This window comes from Dipodomys spectabilis, unplaced genomic scaffold (assembly GCF_019054845.1).
Source record: "Dipodomys spectabilis isolate Male_0828 unplaced genomic scaffold, ASM1905484v1 ptg000052l, whole genome shotgun sequence".
NCBI classification, from domain to species: Eukaryota; Metazoa; Chordata; class Mammalia; order Rodentia; family Heteromyidae; genus Dipodomys; species Dipodomys spectabilis.
In genome coordinates, this window is record NW_024870729.1 from 3,810,001 (window position 1) to 3,832,779 (window position 22,779).

Genomic DNA, 22,779 nt, shown 5'->3' on the forward strand with positions numbered 1-22,779 from the left:
GAGTCTCGAACTTCCCTGCCTGGACTGGCTTTGAACCATAATCCTCAGATCTCAGCCTCCTGAGTAACTAGGATTACAGGCGTGAGCTACTAGCACCGGCGTCACCCTAACTTTTTAAGTAAGACATCCCTTACTTGATTTCAATAGTTGACTTACCATATGACTGAGTGTAAGACTACTGGTTCCAGAGCAGAGATCTGCAAACTACAGCAAGCCAGACAAATCCAGCCCCCTACCTGTTTTGTAAATCTCACTATAAAATATGCACAATCATCTACACACTGGCTATGGCTTTTTTTTTTTTTTTTTGGGGGGGGGTCCAGTCATGGGGCCTGAACTCTGGGCCTGGGCGCTGTCCCTCAGCTCTTCAGCTCAAGGATATCACTCTACCACTTGAGCCACAGCACCACTTCCAGCTTTTTTTTTTTTTCCTGCTTATGTGCTGAGGTGCTAAGGAATAGAACCCAGGGCCTCATGCGCGCAAGGCAAGCGCTCTACCACTGAGCCACCTTCCCAGCTGCATATGGCTTTTAATAAAGCATAGTTAGGTAAGAGACTATATGGCTTGAAAAACCTAAAATCTGTACTATGTGGTCCTTTACTTTAAAAATAAAAGACTGCCAACAACTTGATTGTGAATTTCAAATTCTTGAGCCTAGTTCTACTTAAAGAATATCTCATATACTGGAACCATCACAGATGGCACATGAAGTAGCAGTAGTAAAAGATTTGGAGCAACTCCGGGGACAGGGTTACAAATCATACATTCTATACCACAGAATTTGGCTTGGAATGATTTTAAGCAAAGAATAATTTTAATTTTAGAAAGCTGGCAATAATAGCTAACATTTATAGAGCATTTTCCACTATTCTAAGTACTTTATATATTCTGTACTGTCCAGCACAGTATCTATTACCCAATATGTGACTATTTCAACTGATTTACAATTAAAACTTTTCTTCAGTCCACTAGTCACATTTCAAGAGTTCAAAAGTTATTCTCCCCTTGGCTCTACAGAGGAGAGCAAAGATACAAATATTCCTATCACTACACAAAGTCCTATTACACAGCACTGATGTAGTAAATCCTCACAACTTTATAAAATAAGCATATTATTATTTCCATTTTATAGAAGGATAAGTATCAGGGGCTGGGAAGGTGGCTCAGTGGTAGAGCGCTTGCCTTGCATGCATGAGGCCCTGGGTTCGATTCCTCAGCACCATATAACAAAAAAACCGGAAGTGGCGCTGTGGCTCAAGTGGTAGAGCGCTAGCCTTGAGCTGAAGAGCTGAGGGACAGCGCCCAGGCCCAGAGTTCAGGCCCCACGACCAGACCCAAAAAAAAAAAAAGAAGGGTAAGTATCAAAGAAAGATGAAGCAAATCACATAAGGTCTTATTCTCTGAAACAAGTCCAAATGGTCAGAGCTTTGAGCCTGAATCTTTTCTTTTCTTTTCTCTTGACACTGGACCCCCAATACTACCATATGTATTTCAGATTGACCTTAATTTGCCTTATAATCCAGGCTAGCCTCTAACTCATGATCCTCCTGCTTCAATCTCTCAAATGCTGGGATTATAAAAGTGGGATACCACACTTGTGAACCTATACTAATCACTTTTAACAAGCCCCTTCTGAGTAACAGTATACTAGAGGGAGACAATACCGAAGGCAGAAAAGGTAAATTAGTGAAGCTGAAGGAAATTATAAGAGAAATGCTGAGGACATACTCTGAGAGGAACAATTGGAATGGAAATAAAGCTTATTAACAGATGTTTAGAAGGCATAAGAAAAAAGACAGGAGGTAGACTAAAACTGAATCCAAAAGACATACAATTTGACAAATAATGCCAAGTTTTACTTCTTAATACAATAAGAACAGAAAAGCAAGTGAGAGAAAGTGACAAATTTCATCTGAGTCAATATGAAAATATGCAGTGACACAGGGGAAAAAAAAACCCTACACACTGAGATACACAAGACCAAAGCTCAGAAGATAGGTAGGGAATTAAGATATAAAATTAGTCATCAAGGTATAAAACAAAATATAAAGCAAAGACACCTGGAGACAACTCAGGAAATTGGAAACAATAAGAAATGGGTGAAGAACAGAAATGTCCTAATATTTGGGTGAAAACATTTAAACAAACACTTCCTAATTCCTCTAATTTGGACCATTAAAAAGAAATCAATGCTCCCCAAAGTTGTTTCAGGTCTCTAACAAGAGTGTATAGCTACTTTGAAACACTGAAATAAGCAGGTATTTATGTCTGTGGTATACAAAAATCACCAAAATTCTCGAGCCCAGGCTTCTTTTATATTTTCCACTATGGAGAAAGTTCTAAGTACACTGTGTCACACTCATTGTTATAGTCTTAACAATATAAAGCAGTACAACAACATAATGAAACATTCACAGAACCAAGACAGGCATGATGAAGTCTCCCAGATTTACATCTACTTGCTGTGTAACTCTGGACAAGACACTTAAATCTCTGGCTCTCAATTTCCCTATCTGTGAAGACCAAAATTCCTGTGATCCAAAATTACTACTAGCTCAAAATTCTACAAGACTGCAAAAGATTCCAATCTTTTTCCCCCTAAGGATTCATCTATACTTTGTAAGTTTATAACAACTATGAAATATGCCTCAATACTACAGCAAAACTTATTTTTCTTAGTATTTTTCCCACTGCTGATAGTTACAAACTATTTTGACCCCAAATATCTGACAGCTCTAAATGCTACATTACTGTAATCTCTGTGTTTAACTTCAGTCCTTAACAAAATAGTGCTATACTACAAACTATTTCTTTACCTGTTCTGTAATAAAGTTGAAAGCAATTATTTGGCCTTGTAAGGTTTACAGAGTTATGTACAGGGCTGATAAAAGCCATCTGTTGAGAACTATGACTTTCCTGTCAAAGAAAGGAAAAAAAAAAAAAAAAAAACCAGGAGGAACAAGGAACAAACTTCATTTTTCCTAGGAACTAGTAAGCAGCTGAATAAGTCCAAATCCTACTCCAGCTAGGACAAGCAGAAAGGTGAAACTGCTACTAGGATAGTTTGTCAAATGACTTTACTCAAGTAGCCAACTGGACAATGTTACCAGAATGAAGCTCCTAATTCCTACACATAAAATGCATTTGGTTCTTTAAAGCAGCTTAATTTAGGCTGGAAATTTAGTTTTTATTGTAATTTTAACAAACACTCACGTGTTTAGTACAGAAAAACATTCTAGCCGGGCGCCGGTGGTTCACGCCTGCAATCCTAGCTACTCATAAGACTGAGACCTGAGGATCACAGTTCAAAGCCAGCCCAGGCAGGAAAGTCCGTGAGATTCTTATTTCCAATAAACCACTAGAAAACCAGAAGTGGCACTGTAGCTCAAGTGGTAAGTGCTCGCCTTGAGCTGAAGAGGGCAGGGACAGCGCCCAAGCCCAGAGTTCAAGCCCCACAACCGACCAAAAAAAGAAAAAGAAAAAGAAAAAAATTCTAAGTCTACTTTAACCAAAACACTTGACAACCAAATTCAGTCTTCTCACATAGCTAAGAACCAGGTCAGTGTGTGACTCTGTTCTCTCATATGTATATGTGTGTGTGTGTGTGTACACATATACATTTATACACACACATACATACACACATGGGGGGGAGGGGGAGTCTGTTGTGGCCTTGAACTCAGGACCTAGGTGTTGTCCCTGAGCTCCTTTGCTCCAGGATAGTGCTCTACCACTTAAGAGTCATAGCTCTACGTCCAGATTTTCTGCTGGTTAAATTAGAGATACAAGTCTCACAGACTTTCTTGCCCGGGCTGACTTTGAACCACAATCCTCATATCTTAGCCTCTTAAGTAGCTTGGATTACAGGCTTGAGCCACCAGCACTAGGCTCTCTCCAAAATTTTTGAAAATTATCAGTCAAGTGAGACCCCTATCTCCAATTAATCAGCAAAAAGCCAGAAGTGGAGTTGTGGCTCAAGTAGGAGAGTGCTAGCCTTAAGCAAGAAAGATCAGAGACACTTGCCTTGAACTGAGGAGCTGAGGGGTGCCCAGGCCCAGAGTTCAAGCCCCACAACTGACCAAAAAAAAAAAAAAGAAAGAAAGAAAGAAAGAAAGATCAGAGACAGCGCCCAGGCCCTGAGTTCAAGCTCCAAAACTAGCAAATAAAAAGAAAAGATGGGCTGGGAAGGTGGCTCAGTGGTAGAGCGCTTGCCTTGCATGCCTGAGGCCCTGGGTTCGATTCCTCAGCACCACATAAGCAAAAAGAAAAAAACCAGAAGTGGCGCTGTGGTTCAAGTGGTAGAGCGCTAGCCTTGATTGAGCTGAAGAGCTGAGGGACAGTGCCCAGGCCCAGAGTTCAGGCCCCACGACCAGACTCAAAAAAAAAAAGAAAAGAAAAATTATCTAAAAGATGTCAAAGAATCCCTCTAAATAATTAACAGAGAATTTAACAAAATAAAGCTAAAACATGACTGGAAGTGGGGGAGAAGGTAAACAGAGAAAGGTCTAGATGAATGGAAAGAAGAATGGTGGGTGAATACAGTCCTAATACTCAATGTACATACATGAAAATGGAACTAGGAAACAATGCAACTGGTAGGGATGAGGTAAGTTGGGGCCGAATGATGAAAAGGGTGACACTGATTAAAAAACATTTTACACATAAATGAATATGTTCAATATTCAGTTAAAACGCTCTTTTTCTTTTTTGTACATTTTTTATTGTAAAAATACTGTACAGAAAGGGGTTACAGTTACATGAGTAAGGTAATAAGTACATTTCCTATCGAGCATTGTTGCTTCCTCCTTTGTTTTTCCCCTACCATCCCTTCCCTCCCACCTCCACAAGTACCCCCGCTCAAAAAGTTGTAAAGTTCGTTTTCAACATAGTATCTTGTATATCTCATTGTTACAATGGGTCAAACTGTATCCCTATTTAAGCATTTCGTTTTTTCCCTTCCCTACCCAGAATAAGAGAAGTGTATATACAAGATGCAGGGCACAGACATCAAATACAGTGAAAACAGGTTATACCATGGGGGAGGAACCTACAAAGAAACAAAAAATATCACGATACATTATAAATACGTTAAAAACAATAGCAAGAAAGAAAAAAAATGGTGTCCCTATCTCACCCCATTTGTTAGGAAATGGAAAGACTTGGAAAAAATTATATTAAGTGAAGCCAGGCCCAAAGAAACATAAGTCCCATGGTTTCCCTTATTTGCACTAACTAGTACATGTGTAGGACAAGTAGAAAAGGTCAAAAGCTATGTACATATGACTATATAAGATGATGTTACATTAAAACGCTCTTGTACAACTATTTGCAGACAGTAAAGTAAGTCAAATAAATTCTTACAACCCTGATAAATCATATTTCTTGAATAGCTCTTATTACATGTTTGGTTTTATAGCATGGTAAGAATAATGTAAAAGAAAAGAACTAGCCAATATGTCCAGGATAAACTCAATAAAAACAGGCAGCAAGGACAAGAAAATTTAATGAATATTGTATTTCTTTACATTCACTTCCTATTTGATTTGTAGTGAGATGCCATAATGAAAAGTTGCATTATTAAAGAATGAAATTTTGTATTATTAAACATTAAATAGTGGTTATACCTGTAAAATTTAACCATGTAGCTTTCTTTTGAAACTTTAATATTAAAGTACCAGTTAGAGCACTTAGAATAGTTCCCACTACATCCTTAACCTTTAACAAATATTAGTTCCTAATACATCTCTGCAAGCAACTGTTGACATTCTCTCAGTCTATAGATGAGGGCAAAGAAAAACAAGAGAGGCCAAGGTGGTTATATCCTCTACACATCTAATCTGAAGCAATCTGTGGAAAGTCATGTTGGTTAATTTCTTCTCTTTATTTCACTTTTTTTTTTCATTCAAGAAATATTTATTAGGAGGTGCTGTGGAGGCAGCAGAGGACTCTGACACAGACCCTGCCCCCAAGGAGCTTACCCTCTAATAGGAGAGATACAATTACATATGTGGGATACATGGTCAAAGCTGTTTCAGTAAGGTAAATTTAATATAATGTATAAAATGAGCTGAAGAAGGGAAAAGGTCAAGCTACTGAATCATATAAGTAAAGAGGAAAGTTGGGATGGCAGAAGCAGAACAGGACATGGCTGGAATTGGATATAGAATCACAAACCATAAAAGCAGATGCCTCACTTGTAGCTAGCATGGGTCTCAACTGAGAAGCTAGAGAAGCAGTAATGTGTGTAGAGAAAATTATTCTGCACAGAAACAAAATGCCTGATGTACTTGCTACAGTCAGAAAGAATGGCTAATTTCTCAACCAGGAATGAGAACCATAAATCTGCCAATGACTTAACTCCCTGATATCTACCTCCCAAAACTTGCCATCAACTTCCTCCACCAAACTGTTCATATCTATAGTTTATTGAATTTAAGACTATCTCTAGGTAGCTTCCCTCATAGGAGTGAAAATGAAAAGCTATAGTTATTCAAATCAGTTATCATTTAGCTCTTCTTAAAAGTCTAGTATCTTTTGGTGATCCTTGAACTCTATAAGCTTCGAATCTACAAGATAGTAAAATAGATCTAATTCTAGGTTGAAGGGACAACTGAGGAACTGTAAGAGATATAAAATGCCCTAGGAATGCATCAAAGGAGGCAGGACTCCAAGCTCAACAGAGGGAAATGGGGTGGAATCAGCTGAGAATGCCCCTCACTTGAAAGCTAGACACCTCAATTCCCAGAAAGGACTCCCCACTTATGTTGTGAATCTCTTCTGGAGAAAAAAAACACTTATGAACTGGAAGTTGAAACTGGTAAGCTGGATGGCAGGGATAGTGTGGAGGACAGATGCAAGTATATCTTTGGGAGAAGAGAAAGTATTTGAGACAATGGAATTGGCAACAAGGGACCATCATTTCCATAAATAATGAGACATTACTAGAAGGAAATGAGAGGACTTCATACAATCATGGCCCTGCCAGGCACATGCAATCCTACATGCCTAAGAGCCATTGGTTTATAATGATACAAGGTGGGAAGGGTACCAAGAGGTACAAAATACAAAATGATGATGGACTAGGGAGGAAATTACAGCCGAGTTTCAGCTATTAAAACATTAGTATACCAGGCTGGGAAGTGGCTCAGTGGTAGAGTGCTTGCCTTGCATGCATGAGGCCCTGGGTTCAATTCCTCAGCACCACATAAGCAGAAAAAGCCGGAAGTGGCACTGTGGCTCCAAGTGGTAAAGTGCTAGTCTTGAGCTGAAGAGCCTGGGGGACAGCACCCAGGCCCAGAGTTCAAGCCCCACAACCAACCAAAAGACAAACATTAGTTCATCAATAGCACCCTGAAAGCTACTAGTAAACCCATCCCTAAGGGCACACAGTTAATGTCCAAGTTAGATGATAGGGCCCTGGCAGTCAGGCATTAAGGCAAGTTGTAAGAAAACAGAGAAAGCAGATGGCTCACATCTGTTATACTAGCTACGTAGGAGGCAGAGATCTGGGATCATAGTTCCAAGCCAGCTTGGCAGGACAAAAATTGTAAGTGATTCAAGTGGTAGAGTACCAGTTTTGAGTGAAAAAGCTTAAGGGACCGGGTCCAGGCCCTGAATTTCTATTTATCTTTTCAGAACTGAAGTTTAAATGCAGAACCTTGAGCTTATCAGGTAGATACTCTACCATCTGAGCCATGGCTCCACCCGTTTTGCTTTGAATATTTTTGAGTTTAGGTCTTACAACCTGAGCTAAAATCCCCTTATTTACAATTCCTGCATGGCTGGAATGACAGCCACATACAATGTCTAGCTTTCATTGATTGAGATAGGGTCTCTCAAGTTTTTGTTTTTTGTTTGTTTGTTTTGTTTTTTGGTCCCAGCTGACTTCAAACCACCATCCTCCTGATTTTCACCTACCCAACTCATCAACTTATTAAAAAGGTAGCCCAGAAAAAGTTCTAGTAATTAAATATAAGATGACTAGCTAGGTAAGGCACATTAGCTGAAGTTATCATTAATAATGGGTACTCCAATCTTTAATAGCTCCAATTTCATTTCAGGACAGCAAACTATCCCAAATGACTGCACTCATAGGCTAACCAAAAGATCAAAATATTCCATACACTTGATTACATTTCAGTGCAACAAAGATTTATTTACACAAATATCTTATTACAAATATTCATCTGCCTAAGTTATTTTTTAAATTTCTAGGGCTTTAATGTGATTGGTTGGTTAAGTTGATTTTTGAGATAGGGTCTCCATATGTAGCCAAAGCTGGCCTGCAACTTGTGATACTATGCCTCAGCCTTCCAAGTATTGAATTATAAGCATGCATCATTCCACGCAGCTTAAAATTTCTGATTTACTTTGGGGGGGGGGGGGGTTGGTACCAATCCTGGGCTTGAACTTAGGGTCTGGGTGCTGTCGCTGAGCTTTTGTTCTCAAGGCTAGTGCTTTACCACTTGAGCCACAGTTTCCATTTCCAGCTTTTTAGTAGTTAACTGGAAATAACAAGTCTCACAGACTTTCCTGCCAGAGCAGGCTTTGAACCACAATCCTCAGCTCTTAGCCTCCTGAATAGCTAGAATTACAGGTGTGAGCCACCAGTGCCCAGCCCTAACCACACTTATAATTAATCCACTTCAATGACTTGTTAGTAATAAATTTTTATGAAGTCATCAAAACCTGGTATTAATGAAAATTTACCATGCAGTATATAAAAAACTGAGATCAATTCATTTCAAACTTGTTATCCAAGTTAGTATTTTTTACAGTATCTTGCTTTTAGAAGATTTTTTTATATTATTTTAAGTGAACCATCATACCACACAGTCCACACATTCCTGATTATATTAACATAGATAACTACTATCCGTTGGTTTTCTGATAAAATATCATTACCAGTAGATATGAAACTGAAATTACCTAACATTCATAAATTATTTTCTTATGTAAAACCACTATTCTAACATAAAACATGGAAAGAATTTTATTATAAAGGCCATTTCTAAACAGCTAAAATAAAAATGTAGTCATTCTTCATTCCCACTAACTTGAAAACATATCCCACCCAACCTAAACAATTACTTTGCCTTAAAATGTAATTTCTATCAAAACGTATTCACTTCTATGAATGTAAAGTACAAACTCCAGTAACAGCTCCCAGGCCAAGTTCAAGCCCAAGGACCAGTTTAAAAAAAAAGAAAGAAAGGGGCTGGGAAGGTGGCTCAGTGGTAGAGTGCTTGCCTCATATGCATGAGGCCCTGGGTTCGATTCCTCAGCACCATATAAGCAGAAAAAAAGCGCTGTGGCTCAAGTGGTAGAGCGCTAGCCTTGAGCTGAAGAGCTGAGGACAGTGCCCAGGCCCAGAGTTCAGGCCCCACGACCGACAAAAAAGGAAAGGGAAAAAAAAGAGGGGTGGGAAGGTGGCTCAGTGGTAGAGCGCTTGCCTTGCATGCATGAGGCCCTGGGTTTGATTCCTCAGCACCACATAAGCAGAAAAAGCTGGAAGTGGCGCTATGGCTCAGATGGTAGAGCGCTAGCCTTGAGCTGAAGAGCTGAGGGACAGAGTGCCCAGGCCCAGAGTTCAGGCCCCAAGACTGGGAAAAAAAAAGAAAAAGACAGAAAACTGCTACAACCATACAGCCAATCCCTATAATGAAAATGGGAAAACTTTAACAGCAACTGAATTGAAAATTAGTAAGAACAGATATTATTCTTAAGAGAAATAAAACAATAAAGCAGGGTTCACTCAAGTAATATTAAAGTTTCACCCAAGAAACAGCTAATTATTTCTCAGAGACTAATAGTTGTGAAAAATATGAATGTCTTACTAGTTGTAGTTTATATACTAAAAACAGTTTCCAAGAAATTTCCTATCTCTATTCTATTCGGTCTGCCATTATCCCCCACAGGACCTAACTTTTAAATACGCTATTTACAGTAGGCTTCAAATGTTTACTGAAAAAATAATGAATAAGCAAAGTAAATAAATAATCTTACAGCAAGTAATATCTGAATTTCAAAAAAAAATTATTAGAGGGAAATTGCTACAAAAGCTAGGTACACAGTATCTTCTATATCCACATCCCACAATTCAAGAAAAGCTACATTTAACCCAAATGAAAATACCCTGCTAGAGCCAGGCATCAGTGGTTCATGCTGGTAGTCCTAGCTACTCAGGAAGCTAAGAGTTGAAGAAGTCCATGAGACTCTACAATAAACTACTCAGAAAAAGCTGGAAGTAGCACTATGGCTCAAGTGGTAGGGCACTAGCCTTGACCACGCAGAGGCTCAAGGATAGCTCCCAGGCCCTGAGTTGAAGCCCCAGGACCAGTTAAAAAAAACAACTCTGCTACAGCCATACAACCAATCCCCAGACTGGAAACAAGAAAACATAAAAAGTCAACTGAGTTTAAAATTAGTAAAAACAGATATTATTCTTAAAAGAAATAGAGGGATAAAGCAGGGTTCAACTATGGGGTACTTGCCTACCAAGGGTGAGGCTCTGTGTTCAATCTCCAGTTCTATCAGAAAAAAAAGGAAACAAAATGTTCTGTAGATAAAACTTTACTTTTTAAAATTTTATTGTAAAGATGCTGTACAGAGGGGTTACAGTTACATGAGTAAGGCAATGAGCTCCTTTCTTGTCAAGCATTGTTACCCCTTCCCTTGTTCTCCCACTATCCCTTCCCTCTCCCATCTCTCTCATCCTCCCCCTCCCGTCCCAGAAGTTGTAAAGTTTATTTTCAATATACTGTCTTGTGGTTATCAATAGATCCTTACATATCACCCTGCACCAGAATCAATTCCAAATGGATCAAAAACCTCGAAGTAAAAGCAGACTCCCTGAAAACAGTACAGGAAGGAATAGGCTCCTTGGCACAGGCCAAAATTTTCTTAATAAAGACCCAGAAACACAACAAATCAAAGAAAGGTTGGACAAATGGGATTGCATGAAACTGCAGAGCTTCTGCATGGCAATGGACATAGCTAGTAAGACCAATAGAAAGCCCACAGAATGGGAGATCTTCACTAGCTATACAACGGACAAGGTCCTCATATCTAAAATTAGCTATTTATTATTAATCTTATACTTATTTGTAAATCAAATTTCACCATAGGATATGTATGTATAGGAAAAAAACAACCCAGCTGCAAAATAAAGATTGTTAAATGTTCATCACCAGGTCTCTTCTAAAAATAAAAGCTTAGGGTGCTAAAACTTGGGAGTTAACCTGTATTGCACTAAGTTGACTTTTTCAAATATATGGTCTTCCACTCATGATAGGATTCCTTCCCAATTAGTGTATGGCAATTTTCATAAATTAGAAATGCCTTGTTAGGAAGTGGTGCTGTGGCTCAAAGTGGTAGAGCACTAACCTTGAGCAGAAGAGCTCAGGGACAGCGCCCAGGCCCTGAGTTCAAGCCCCATGACCCACAAAAAAAGGAGACAGAGGAGAAGGAAGAGAAGGAGGAGCAGCAGGAGGAGCAGGAGGAGGAGGAGCAGCAGCAGGAGGAGGAGCAGCAGCAGCAGCCGCAGCAGCAGCAGCCACCGCCTTATTAAAAATACTGAGATGGGGCTGGGAAGGTGGCTCAGCGGTACAGTGCTTGCCTTGCATGCATGAGGCCCTGGATTCAATTCCTCAGCCCCACATAAACAGAAAAGGCTGGAAGTGGCACTGTGGCTCAAGTGGTAGAACGCTAGCCTTGAGCTGAAGAGCTCAAGGACAGCACCCAGGCCTAGAGTTCAAGCCCCACGACTAACAACAACAAGAGAGAGAGAGAGAGAAAGGCTTAAAACTTTTAGCTCATGTGCTAGAGCACCTGCTTTGCAGGCACAGGTTCTTCAGGTCATACAAAATTATCAGTACACATTAACAGCACACTGTCACTTCATGTTCCATACCTAATAGGATATCTAGGCCCTAATAAAATCCTCTTGTTCCCCACCTTTGCTTTAGAAGATTTATCACAGTGAATTTCTATTGCTTGAGTATTTTCGAAAAAATATTTTAAGTAATGTAGTAAGATTGGTGATCTAAGTATTTTGAATATAGGGCTTAGTGTTAACAGAGAAATAACGTTATTTTTCATACAATATAAAATTTAAAATGCATTCAATATATTCTACCTATGGAGAATCACAGCTCAGCAACACACTGCACTGTGCAGTATCAGTAGTTTCCCTGTCCAGTTTCTTAGAAGTTAGTGCTTAATACCACTGCCCAACATCACAAAAGCCCAGGAAAAGATCAAAATTCAAAGTACACCCTACTGAATGTGTAGCTTTCATGACATTCATTGTACAAGAAGGAAAACTGTAAGTCAAACCATAAGTTAGGGATTATCTGTACAAGCCAATTGGCTTGCTGTTAGCTAGGTTCAGAAAAGCAAGCCAATCAATTCTGCACCAGAGTTGACTGGGTAGTTTTAAAGAAAGAAATGAATGTAACTAAAATAAAATTAGGACTAGATATATGATCTGTTTAAAAAAAGAATAATTCCTCACTTTACATTTTATTGCTTTATGGTTCTGAACATGGGATTTTCACATAGTAGGGAAGTCACTCTGGAAATGTGCTACTGAAAATAAAGCTATTTAAAAATATAGAACAGATCTCATCAACTCTAATTTCTTAAAAATCAATTTCCCAGTGAAATCAAAACACAGAGAAATCTACTCAAATAAACTCAAATCTTCCCAAATATACACTCCAAATTGAGTTACTTTAACAATACTACATAGCAAACAGGTATTTCTAACCAAAGCAAACCAGCATAACTCTACTGAATTAAACCTTTTATTATTTTAAATTCATAGTGCTATGCAATGCCTCAGCAAAGGTCCTTGACTCAGCTGTAAAATAAAGATTGTTAAATGGTCTTCACCAGGTCTCTTCAAAAAATAAAAGCTTAGGGGGGCTGGGAAGGTGGCTCAGTGGTAGAGCGCTTGCCTTACATGCATGAGGCCCTGGGTTCGATTCCTCAGCACCACATAAACAAAAAGAAAAAAGCCGGAAGTGGCGCTGTGGCTCAAGTGGTAGAGCACTAGCCTTGAGCTGAAGAGCTGAGGGACAGCGCCTAGGCCCAGAGTTCAGGCCCCACGACCAGACCCAAAAAAAATAAAATAAAATAAAAGCTTAGGGTGTTAGAACTTGGGAGTTACCCTGTATTGCACTAAGTTGACTTTTTCAAATACATACAACTGACATTTACTGTATAGCTTGAAGTTGGATCCCTACCACTTGAGCCAAACCTCCACTTATGACTTTTTGCTGCTTAACTGGAGATAAGCATCTCACAGATTTTTCTTCCCTGGCTGACTTAGAACTTCCATCTCAAATCTCAGCCACCAAAGTAGTTGGGATTACACCAACACCTAATTTTTTTAATTAAAATATCTAGGGCTAGGCAACAGTTTCTAGAGCTAGAAACAGTACAGATTCCACTCAATGGATGAATGGATCAAGAACGTGTGGTACACATGTACGTATACACATACACACACACAGAAGTTTATTCATCCATTAGGAAGAACACACGTACGTATACACACACACACACACACACACACACACACACACACACGTTTATTCATCCATTAGGAAGAATATTACATCATTTGCAAAGTGGATGGAACATTGTTATGTTTTCTCATATATGGAGAAGCTGGAACTAATTTATAAATGTACAAGTAAACACATACAGGGTTTTATGCAAGTGTATATAGATGTGTGGTATTGGAAGGAGAATTCAAATGATTTAATTTCTTAGAAAAACTCTCAGTTCAACAAAATCAATACCAAGAAAATGGAACTTGAAAAGTGTGAGGTTGGTATAGACTAATGGGGGGGTGGAGAGGTGGGGGTGGGGGGGAGAATGCAGTCAATTCTCAATGCAGATCTATGAAATTTAATAAAACTGAGGGGAGGGATTGTATTGAGAAGGATAGAGGAAAATGATGAAAATGGTGACAATGATCAAAATACATTGTACTTACAAAATGATTTGTTGAACAGTAATTCCTCTTTGCACCTACATAAAGATAATAAAAATACAAGTACTGGATGGCAGTGGGTCACATCTGTATGCCAAGCTACTCAGGAGGCTGAGATCTGAGATCTGAGGATCACATCAAAGCCAGTCAGGGCAGGAAAGTCTTGAAATTCTTATCTCCAATTAACCACAAAAAGCCGGAAGTGGTGCTGTGGATCAAGTGGTAGTGTGTCAGCCTTGAGCACAATAGCTCAGGGACAGCATTCAGGCCCAGAGTTCAAGCCACAAGACCAGCAAAAAAAGAAAAATTAAGATAATAAAAATACCACTTAAAAAAATAGACAGGTGTGAGCACCTGTCTATGGCTCACACCTTAATCCCAGCTACTCAAAGAAACAGATCTGGAACAAGGTTCAATGTAATCCCTGAAAAGAAGTCCAGGAGACTCTTATATCCAATTATCCACCAAAAAGTCTAGAGCACAAAAGCTCAGGGACAGTACCCAGGCCTTGAGTCCTGGTACCTGTACCAAAAAAAGGTGTGTGTGTGTGTGTGTGTGTGTGTGTGTGTGTGTGTGTGTGTGTGTGTGTGTGTGTGTGTGTGTGTGTGTGTGTGTGTGTGTGTGTGTGTACATAATATATATACACATAATATGGCTAGAGATATAGCTCAGTGATATGCTTAGTGTATTATGAAACCACATGTTTAATTCCTAGAACCAAAAATAATCATTATCATCATCATAATCATTACCTAATTCAAACTAGGGAAATTACCATAAATGCAAACAGGCAAATGTTCTAGTAAGAACTTATATATTCAACTAACAGGTATACCACTGAATTTCACTGTATTTCTTATATTCCTATATTTAACTGTATTTCCTGTTTCCATGAAGTTAACCAATCATTGAATAGCAGTTGTAAGAAACCAAGTATATTTTAGTTGTAAAATTCCAAGTATATTTTGTTTAACTTTAGCCGTGATCAAACAAAATGTTTTTTGTCAGTTGTAGGGCTTACACTCTGGGCCTGGGCACTGCTCTTCAGCTCAAGGCTAGCACTCTACCACTTGAGCCACAATGCCATTTGCAGTTTCCTGGTGGTTTATTAGAGATAAGAGTCTCATGGACTTTACTGCCCAGGCTGGCTTAGAACTGTGATCCTCAGGTCTCAGCCCCCTGAGTAGCTAGGATTACAGGCGTGAGCCACTGGCACCCAGCTAAACAAGTTACTGTTTAATACACTCTTTGGAAATGTCCAATAATACGGAGCCATTTTATGAATGGGATTCTCTATCAATTTATGAATCCATGAGAAATCAGTTTAAAGATAACATAGGTTGAGTACTCCTTATCCAAAATGGTTGAGATCAAGAAGTACTTCAGATTTCAGAGTTAAAAAAAACTCTGTATAGATTTTAGAAATTTAGTATTCCTAGTTCAAAAAATTCTTCAAAATCCAAAACTACAGAAGATTCTAAAATATTCACGTAAGCCAGGTATTGATGGCTCATGCCTGTATTCCTAGCTACTCAAGGGTCTGAGATCTGAGGATTACAGTTTAAAGCCAGCCCAAGCAGAAAAATATCTGAGATTCGTATCTCCAATTAACCACGAGAAAACCCCAAGTGGAGCTAGGGCTTAAAGAAGTAGAGTGCTAGCCTTGAGCAAAAAGGGTTAGGGGCAGCTCCCAGGCCCTAAGTTCAAGCCCCACAACTGACCAAAATATATATATATATTATATATAATAAATATATTACATGTATCATATATATATATATATATATATATCATTTAAGCTTCAGAGAATTAATCTGGGGCTCAAAAAGAGCCCAAGTTCGAAGCATTTCAGATTTTTCAGATGGATACAGCCTATAATAGTATCCTTCTATTTCAAAGTTGACAGGGAAAATTGAAAACCAAAAAGACCTCTAAAAATTTCACCAAAGAAAAGGTGTGCAACAATTTAAAGGTATAACTTAAAGCATTGCTACTGTCATTTGGGCTGGAGCTGGGCCTGGAGCTTGAACTCAGGCTTCCCTGAGATATTCTGCTCAAGGCTAGTACTCTACTACTTAGACCACAGCTCCACTCCCAGCTTTTGTGATTATTTGGAGATAAGAATCTTAAGGGACAAAATTTACTGTTAAGACTTCACAAGAAAGAAAATATAACACAACATAACAAAGTATGTACAATATGTACATCAAAACTCCCAACTTTCTAAAACTTTTATTATTAAGTAGTTATACAAAGAGGTTAAAATTCCCTAGGTCAGGTTATAAGTACATCTTGATCAATGTCACCCCTTAAATAGTTCTCTCTTTTTTTCCCCCTCTCATCTTTATGTAAAAGTTGAACTTGAGGGTAATGTATATTGAATATAAATGGCTGCATTTGCTCACTCTCTGCTCATGCGCCCTTTCCTTTGGTTCCCTCTCCCATGCCAACATGTTACTCCTTCCTGGTATTCATTTTGTTAAATAGTTTGTTAATTGTTCAGGAGTTACATTACTGGACTCATCTCCTAAGTGTACAATCATTTAGTCAGTTTATTTCTGGGTATATGCATAAAACCCTGTATATTTTGTCATGGATGTTTGTATTTTTGATCTAATTTACACATATGAGATAAAACATGCTCTGTTTTGTCTGAGACTGACTTACTTCACTTAATGTTTTCTAAGTCCATCCACCTCCCTGAAAATGACATAACATTAATCTTTCTGATAAATTCCATTGCATATATGTGCCACACTTTCTTGATCCACTCATTCACTGTGGGGAATCTGTGCTGATTCCATAACTTAGCTACAATGAATAGTGCAACAATGATCATGGGTGTGCAAATGTCTTGCTGTATCCTAACTTGTCATATTCTGAGTTAGATGCCCAAGAGTGGTATCAGTTGGATCACGGGGTAATTCTACTTTTAGTTTTTTTGAAGAAATCCTGACCCATTTAACTATTGGTATCACGAATAAATGTTTATACCAGATGCTGGTCGCTAATGCTTGTAATCTTACCTACTTAGAAGGCTGAGATATGATGATCAAGATTCAAAGCTAGCTGAGGCAAAAAAAAAGCCTTGAGACTTTTTATATCTAATTAATTAGCAAAAAAAGCCAAGAGTAGAGGTGTGACTCAAGTGATAGAATGCCAGCCTTGAGGAGTAAAACCTAAGGGACAACACCCAGGCCCTAGTTCAACCCCCAGTACTGGCAGAAAAAAATTCATTCATTCATTAAGTTTAGGGTTTCATCATATACAAAGTAATACATGATAGAAAGCTATAAAACAAACAGCTAGAAATAAAAATTGCTAAATTTGCTTAGTATCTTGTTATAGGTCATAAGAATTGTCTAATTTCTGTCTAATGATAACATAAAAAGTATGGGGAAAAAAAGAAAATTCTTAAGTTATCTACTTCTTTCAAATTCAAATTCCTCCCATTTGAAAGCTCATCAACTTCTAGTAATTAGGGACCCTAAGAATCTTAAATCAATTTTGTTAATTTGCGCTAGAGCTGCGCCTGGAGCTTGATTGAACTCGGGGCTTCCCAAAGATTTTTTTGCTCAAGGCTAGGACTCTATTACTTAAACCATAGCTCCACTTCCAACTTTTGAGATTAATTAAAGAATCTCACAGACTTTCCTGCCGTGGCTGGCTCCAAACCATGATCCTCAGATCTCAGCCTCCTGAGTAGCTAGAATTACAAACGTGAGCCTCCAGCACACGGAACAATTTTTAATTCTAAGCCGAACATGGTCTTGAGGCTATCTCAACATTATAAATCTTAAAGCTTATATACCAAATATTTTATACCAAATATTTTAAAGTACCAGACTAACATCTATTAAGTTCTCATAGGTAGAACGCATCAATAAAAAATCAGAAGGAAGCACTTCACAAAAGTTCCTGAACACATACTTGAATACAACTTCTACATAATTTCCAGGAATGTAAATTTGCAGTATGTTATTCTCATCAGCTCTGTGAACACTGATGAATACACATTTCTTACCTTATCCTTTTCATGTGGAAGCAGTGACACTGGAGGTAAACAGGAAAGAGACTCACAACTCTCTTTCCCATCAGCATTGGTTGCTTTAGTGTTGAGCCTATAAAGAGGTCCATCTTTAAGGAGTCTGCCGTGGCCAACGGCACGTTTGATAGCCAATCGTAACTGCTGGTGAAAGCCAGAGGTAGAACTGCCTCCAAATAATGCAGACACATCTTTCTGACCTTTCAAAAAGCGTTCAATGCTTTTTAAAGTTGAGCCACTGGACTCTGCCAAGCCATCAAATGCCCGTTTGATCAATTTACTCCAATCTACATTTTGTTTATTATCCAATTTTCCATGGTTTCGAGGTTTAGGAAGTGCTATTCGCCCAGGATTATCAGGATCTTTATAGGAATTGAGTCCTTTGTTTGAGACTTTTAAAATTGTTCCATCTTTAACACTCAATTCTAACTGTTCTAGAACAGTTTTTCGATCTAAGCCATGGGATGAGGACACTGCATTGCATATCCTTTCTTCTGAAGGACGCTGTTTCTGCTTCTTCACTTTTTTGATGGCCTCCAAAATCCACTCAGTATACAGCGGGTTAGCGAGTTTTACCATGGTGAAGGATTCTGTATATCCATAGAGTCGTTATCCCTTATCTTGATGCTGAGTAAGTTTCACACCATGGAAAACAAGATCCTCGGAGGCTAGTAACCAGTTAACCATAGCATACAAGTTTTCTGGCCTCAGTCCTCCTTTCACAAAATAGAATGCCTTCCCACTTCTACTTTAGAAACCAAACCAACTGATTATTTGAAATGTCTTCAAACTTCTCAATAGCACTACACATGAGTCTCTTCATAGAAAAGTTGTAAGAATTCCATACATCTCACTCCCTGCTTCAGAGCAGAAATTGTACATCTTATGCCTGTAAAACAATTAGAACAATGTCAAATTTCTATCAAGACTTCTACAAATAAGCTGTAAGTTGAAACATCCTTTTAAAAGCAATTAAATAGCAAAGTGCTTGTTGAGCAGTCCTCTTAAAGAATTTTAACACATTTCTATTAACATTCCAAAGTAACCAATGTATTAAATCATTAGGGCAAAACAGAAAAGGGGAAGAGGGATACAATGAGAAAACAAAATGAGATGGTCTATAAATGACCTTAAGCTACAACTAACCAGAGGGGTGCTGGCTATTCTGTCCTCTGCAATCTCTGCTCATCAGTCTATGAATTTCAACTCTTCCTCCACATCTTTCCCCAACAAACTATTCAGCACTTCAACAAGTATGTGGATTAGTAGAAAGAATCCTGCAATGAAAGTAACAGTGAATACTTCATCTTTCAAAACTCCAGATACAGTGGATAAAAATAGTAAGAAAAATACTGAGATTATAACTACTTCATAAATTAAAAGAACAGGAAATACAAGAATCACCGACAAGAATTCATAACAGAAGTACAAAATCATTGCTTTCACTGAAATAAAAACATTAAAAATAGCCCAGTGCAAAAGTGCTTTATAAAATAATCCAATTTCATTTAAATTTTAACTATTATCTACATATATACTGAAGAAAGAAACAACTAGCAAATTTCTAGAATCATTGGAATTAAATACACATACCGTGTATCAAATGTACAGAGCAGAAAAAATGTATAGGCTATTTGTGAGCCTAGAGAAAAATGAATTTGGTAAAAGAATTCAAGCTGGCAGTCTCAAAGTGAACACTAATAATAAAACAAAGGCATACAAATATACTGCCTCTCTAGTTCAACTAAAATTTTCTCATAGAAAAAAAAACCCAGACATGCATTTTTAATCACTGAAATGGATTGTGAACCCAAATTATTCCTTTGCCTCCAAAACAAAGTTTATTTTTTAAAGAACTTCTATTATTCTGTGGAGCACCTACACTAATTATAATATGAACAATGCTAGAAAAAAATGTCCCCTACCAACTATTCTTCGACACAATTTAAGCAAGAGAAAAATCTAGTAGGTATTAGGAAGGAGATAATACTAATAACTCTAATAAGAAAGTAAAGACTGAAGCAAAACACTCAAAGCAGAGCCAAGACTTACTCTAAAATTAGCCGAGTAAAAAGAAGCCCCCTGAGAAAACTTTGCTTCATGCTGGTGAGGGTCTCAAGAGGATAGAAATCAGAGTATTATAAGCATTACATAATGAGAAGCTATATGAGAAGCTACATCCTGGGTTAAGATGCTGGGCACAACCTAATCGATTAAGCTCGCGGGTACAGGATGAATGACAGCCACTCATTGTTTCGCTGGCTGGGACTCTTATCAGTTTCCAGGTCTGTGGAAGGAAACATGCCCAGGACTTGAACCTTAACTCTCAGAAAGTACACCGGCTGCTGGAAAGAAAGCCCAGCTGGCTCCCCTGACAGTCCTTCCCGAGCGTCCTTATTTCCCACCTCCAAGCATATCTTCGCGCTCTCTTTTTAAAGAGCGAGAAACTTTAAAAACTTGAAACGCCACAAGCCTGCAGCTTGCCAATGGGCTGCTCCGCTGTTTCCATTTGGAAACAGAACCCGAAGAGTAAGTTAACAATGAAATCACGTGGAGTTCAGAGCACCGTCTCCCCGATCTCCAGCTCCTCCAAAACCTAAGCTCCAAGGGACCGGCTCGCAGGAGGCGTGGAGGGCACACAGGTTGCTGGGGCGCTTGACAGGTTGGGCAACTACGGTCCAACGCGACTGAGGTTGACAGGCAGCCCGCCACCTCCCAACCCGGCGCCGGGGCTGACAGCCCGACAGACACAACACCACACGTGCTGCCTCCTCCGCACCACAACACCCACCAGCCTGTCACCCACTTGCCGTTCAGCCCCGCTCGGGTCTCCGCGCCCTAACCAGGCGCGGAAGGGTGAGCGCCGGGAGCGCGGAGAGCCAGGCCGGGCGACCGGCGCAGGTGCGGCTGACGGTGGGCGCGCCCCCGAGGGAGAGCGGGCTCGCCGCTCAGCCAGCCCGAGGCTCCGAGGCCTGGCTGCTTGCCGCCCGCCACCGCGAGCTTCCAGAGCCCGGCTGGCCGGCGGGGGCGGGGTAGGAGGCGGGGGCGGCGGGCCGCGAGCGCGGGGCGGGGGGCGGCGCGGGACCGAGGCGGGGGAGCCGGGCGCCGGCCGGGCGCGAGGGGGCGGCCGCGGAGCCCAAGCCCGAGGCCTGGCGCAGAGCAGCGGGAGGCGGCGCAGGCCGCGGCGGGGCCTGCAGCCGCCTGCCGACCCTGCGGGACGGCGGAGCGAGCCCCAGAGCGGCTCGACCTCGGGCTCGACGGCCGGGGACAGCCAGGGGTGTTTCCTCGACTACTTACCGGGGAAGAAGAGAGCCGGGGTCCCGGGGCCCCGGGCTGGACCGCGGAGATGCCCCAAACTGACACGGCCGCCATCTTGGAGACAGTGAGCTCCAGCCGGGGGGAGGGGAGGCGAGGCGGCGGAACAGCCGCGGGGGGAGGGGAGCGTCGCGAGGGAACGGCTGCCTGAGGGAGGGAGCGGGAACAGCCAGGGCGGGAGGCGACGGGAGGAGGAGGGGGAGCTCGGGAGGAGGGCAGCCGAGAGCGGGAAGAGAGGGGCCGAACGCCGGGAAAGGCCGGAGGGCGGGGCGGAACAGGAGGGAAGAGCGGGCCCGGAGGGTCACGTGGGGCCGGTACAAAAGGCCAAAGCCAAAGTGGGAGGAGGACTTGCTGGGGCCGGAGGCCAGCGACTGGGGGCTGCCGCTCGCCTTTCTCACGCGCTGAGGTCAGGCCGACGCCGGGCGTGGGGCCGAGAGGGCGCCCCCGCCCCCCCAGTCACACAGCTGGGGTGGGGGGGAGAGCGAGGGCCTGCGCCTGGGTGGGGTGGCTCGGGGCGGCCCTGAAGTCCGGTAGCTAGACGGCTGGGAGCTCGCGGTGGCGTCTGTGTTTACAGTTCGCGGAGCCTCCCCACCCCGTCCCTCGCCGCACCCTCGGCGAGCCCGGAGCCGGGGCGGCGTGGAGGCTGCCTCGCTCCTCCTCGCGCGGCCCTGGTGCGGGCAGCGAGAAGCGGGAGAGAGAGAGCAGGAACTTGGAGCTCCTCCCTGGCAGCCGCGAGAGCTGCCACGGTCCGGCGCGGCTGAGCTGGACGGGCAGTCACTCGAGCCTGCGTTACGGGAAAGCGCACCGACTAGGACAAGGTCACCCAGCCGGTGCGCGAGTGGAGCCTCCGTGGGTCTCGGGCCATCCACGCTGCGGCGCTGCCCGTCCCGGGTCATGGCCGAACCCCCAAGTGGCCCTTGTCCACGGCCCGCCTGGGCTCCTCCAGCTGCGCGTGTCTTTGTCTTGTCTCTCATCTAGAAACTCAGAGGTTGAGTCAACTTTCTTCTTTCTTCTTTTCTCCTTTCTTCGTAATTTCATCCTCCTTTTCCTCCTCCTTCGCCCAGTAGATGCTAACTAAATACTGGGAAGCGCCCGTCTGCTGCTTGCCACCGGACCTTTATCTGTTTTGTGCCTCCCCCCCCCCCCTCCTGGACCACTCCCCAGCACCACCTTATTTTGTCGCATTTTCCCACTTTCGCGGCCTTAAACTTGATACTTTTATTTTCTGAGCTTCTGCAGGATTGAGCTTTCCCTCCATTAATAGGGAATTTACTGTGCAGTTCTTATCTATATTTTTATAACTTTATTCCCAGATAAAGGTGTTCATGGTGGTTTTTGCCTCTCTGATGTCTAGCAAAATACTATACCCTTTGCTTCCAAGGAAAGAACACTTTGTAAGCCACTTAGAAAGCTGCT

The 22,779-nt window shown here is 41.2% G+C and overlaps 1 protein-coding gene across 2 annotated transcripts in view; it reads right to left on the reverse strand.

Annotated features, from left to right (window-relative positions):
* Kat6a (lysine acetyltransferase 6A) overlaps positions 1-21,435 on the reverse strand; it is a 121,391-nt gene extending 99,956 nt beyond the window's left edge. For both annotated transcript variants that reach the window (XM_042679384.1, XM_042679383.1), the window contains exons 1-3: positions 21,346-21,435; positions 19,195-19,325; positions 18,028-18,937 (exon numbers count right to left, since the gene is read on the reverse strand). In XM_042679384.1, the coding sequence (XP_042535318.1) occupies positions 18,028-18,627 (600 nt within the window). In that variant the 5' untranslated portion in view covers positions 18,628-18,937; positions 19,195-19,325; positions 21,346-21,435. The remainder of the gene's footprint in view (positions 1-18,027; positions 18,938-19,194; positions 19,326-21,345) is intronic.
* Positions 21,436-22,779: the final 1,344 nt, after the last annotated feature.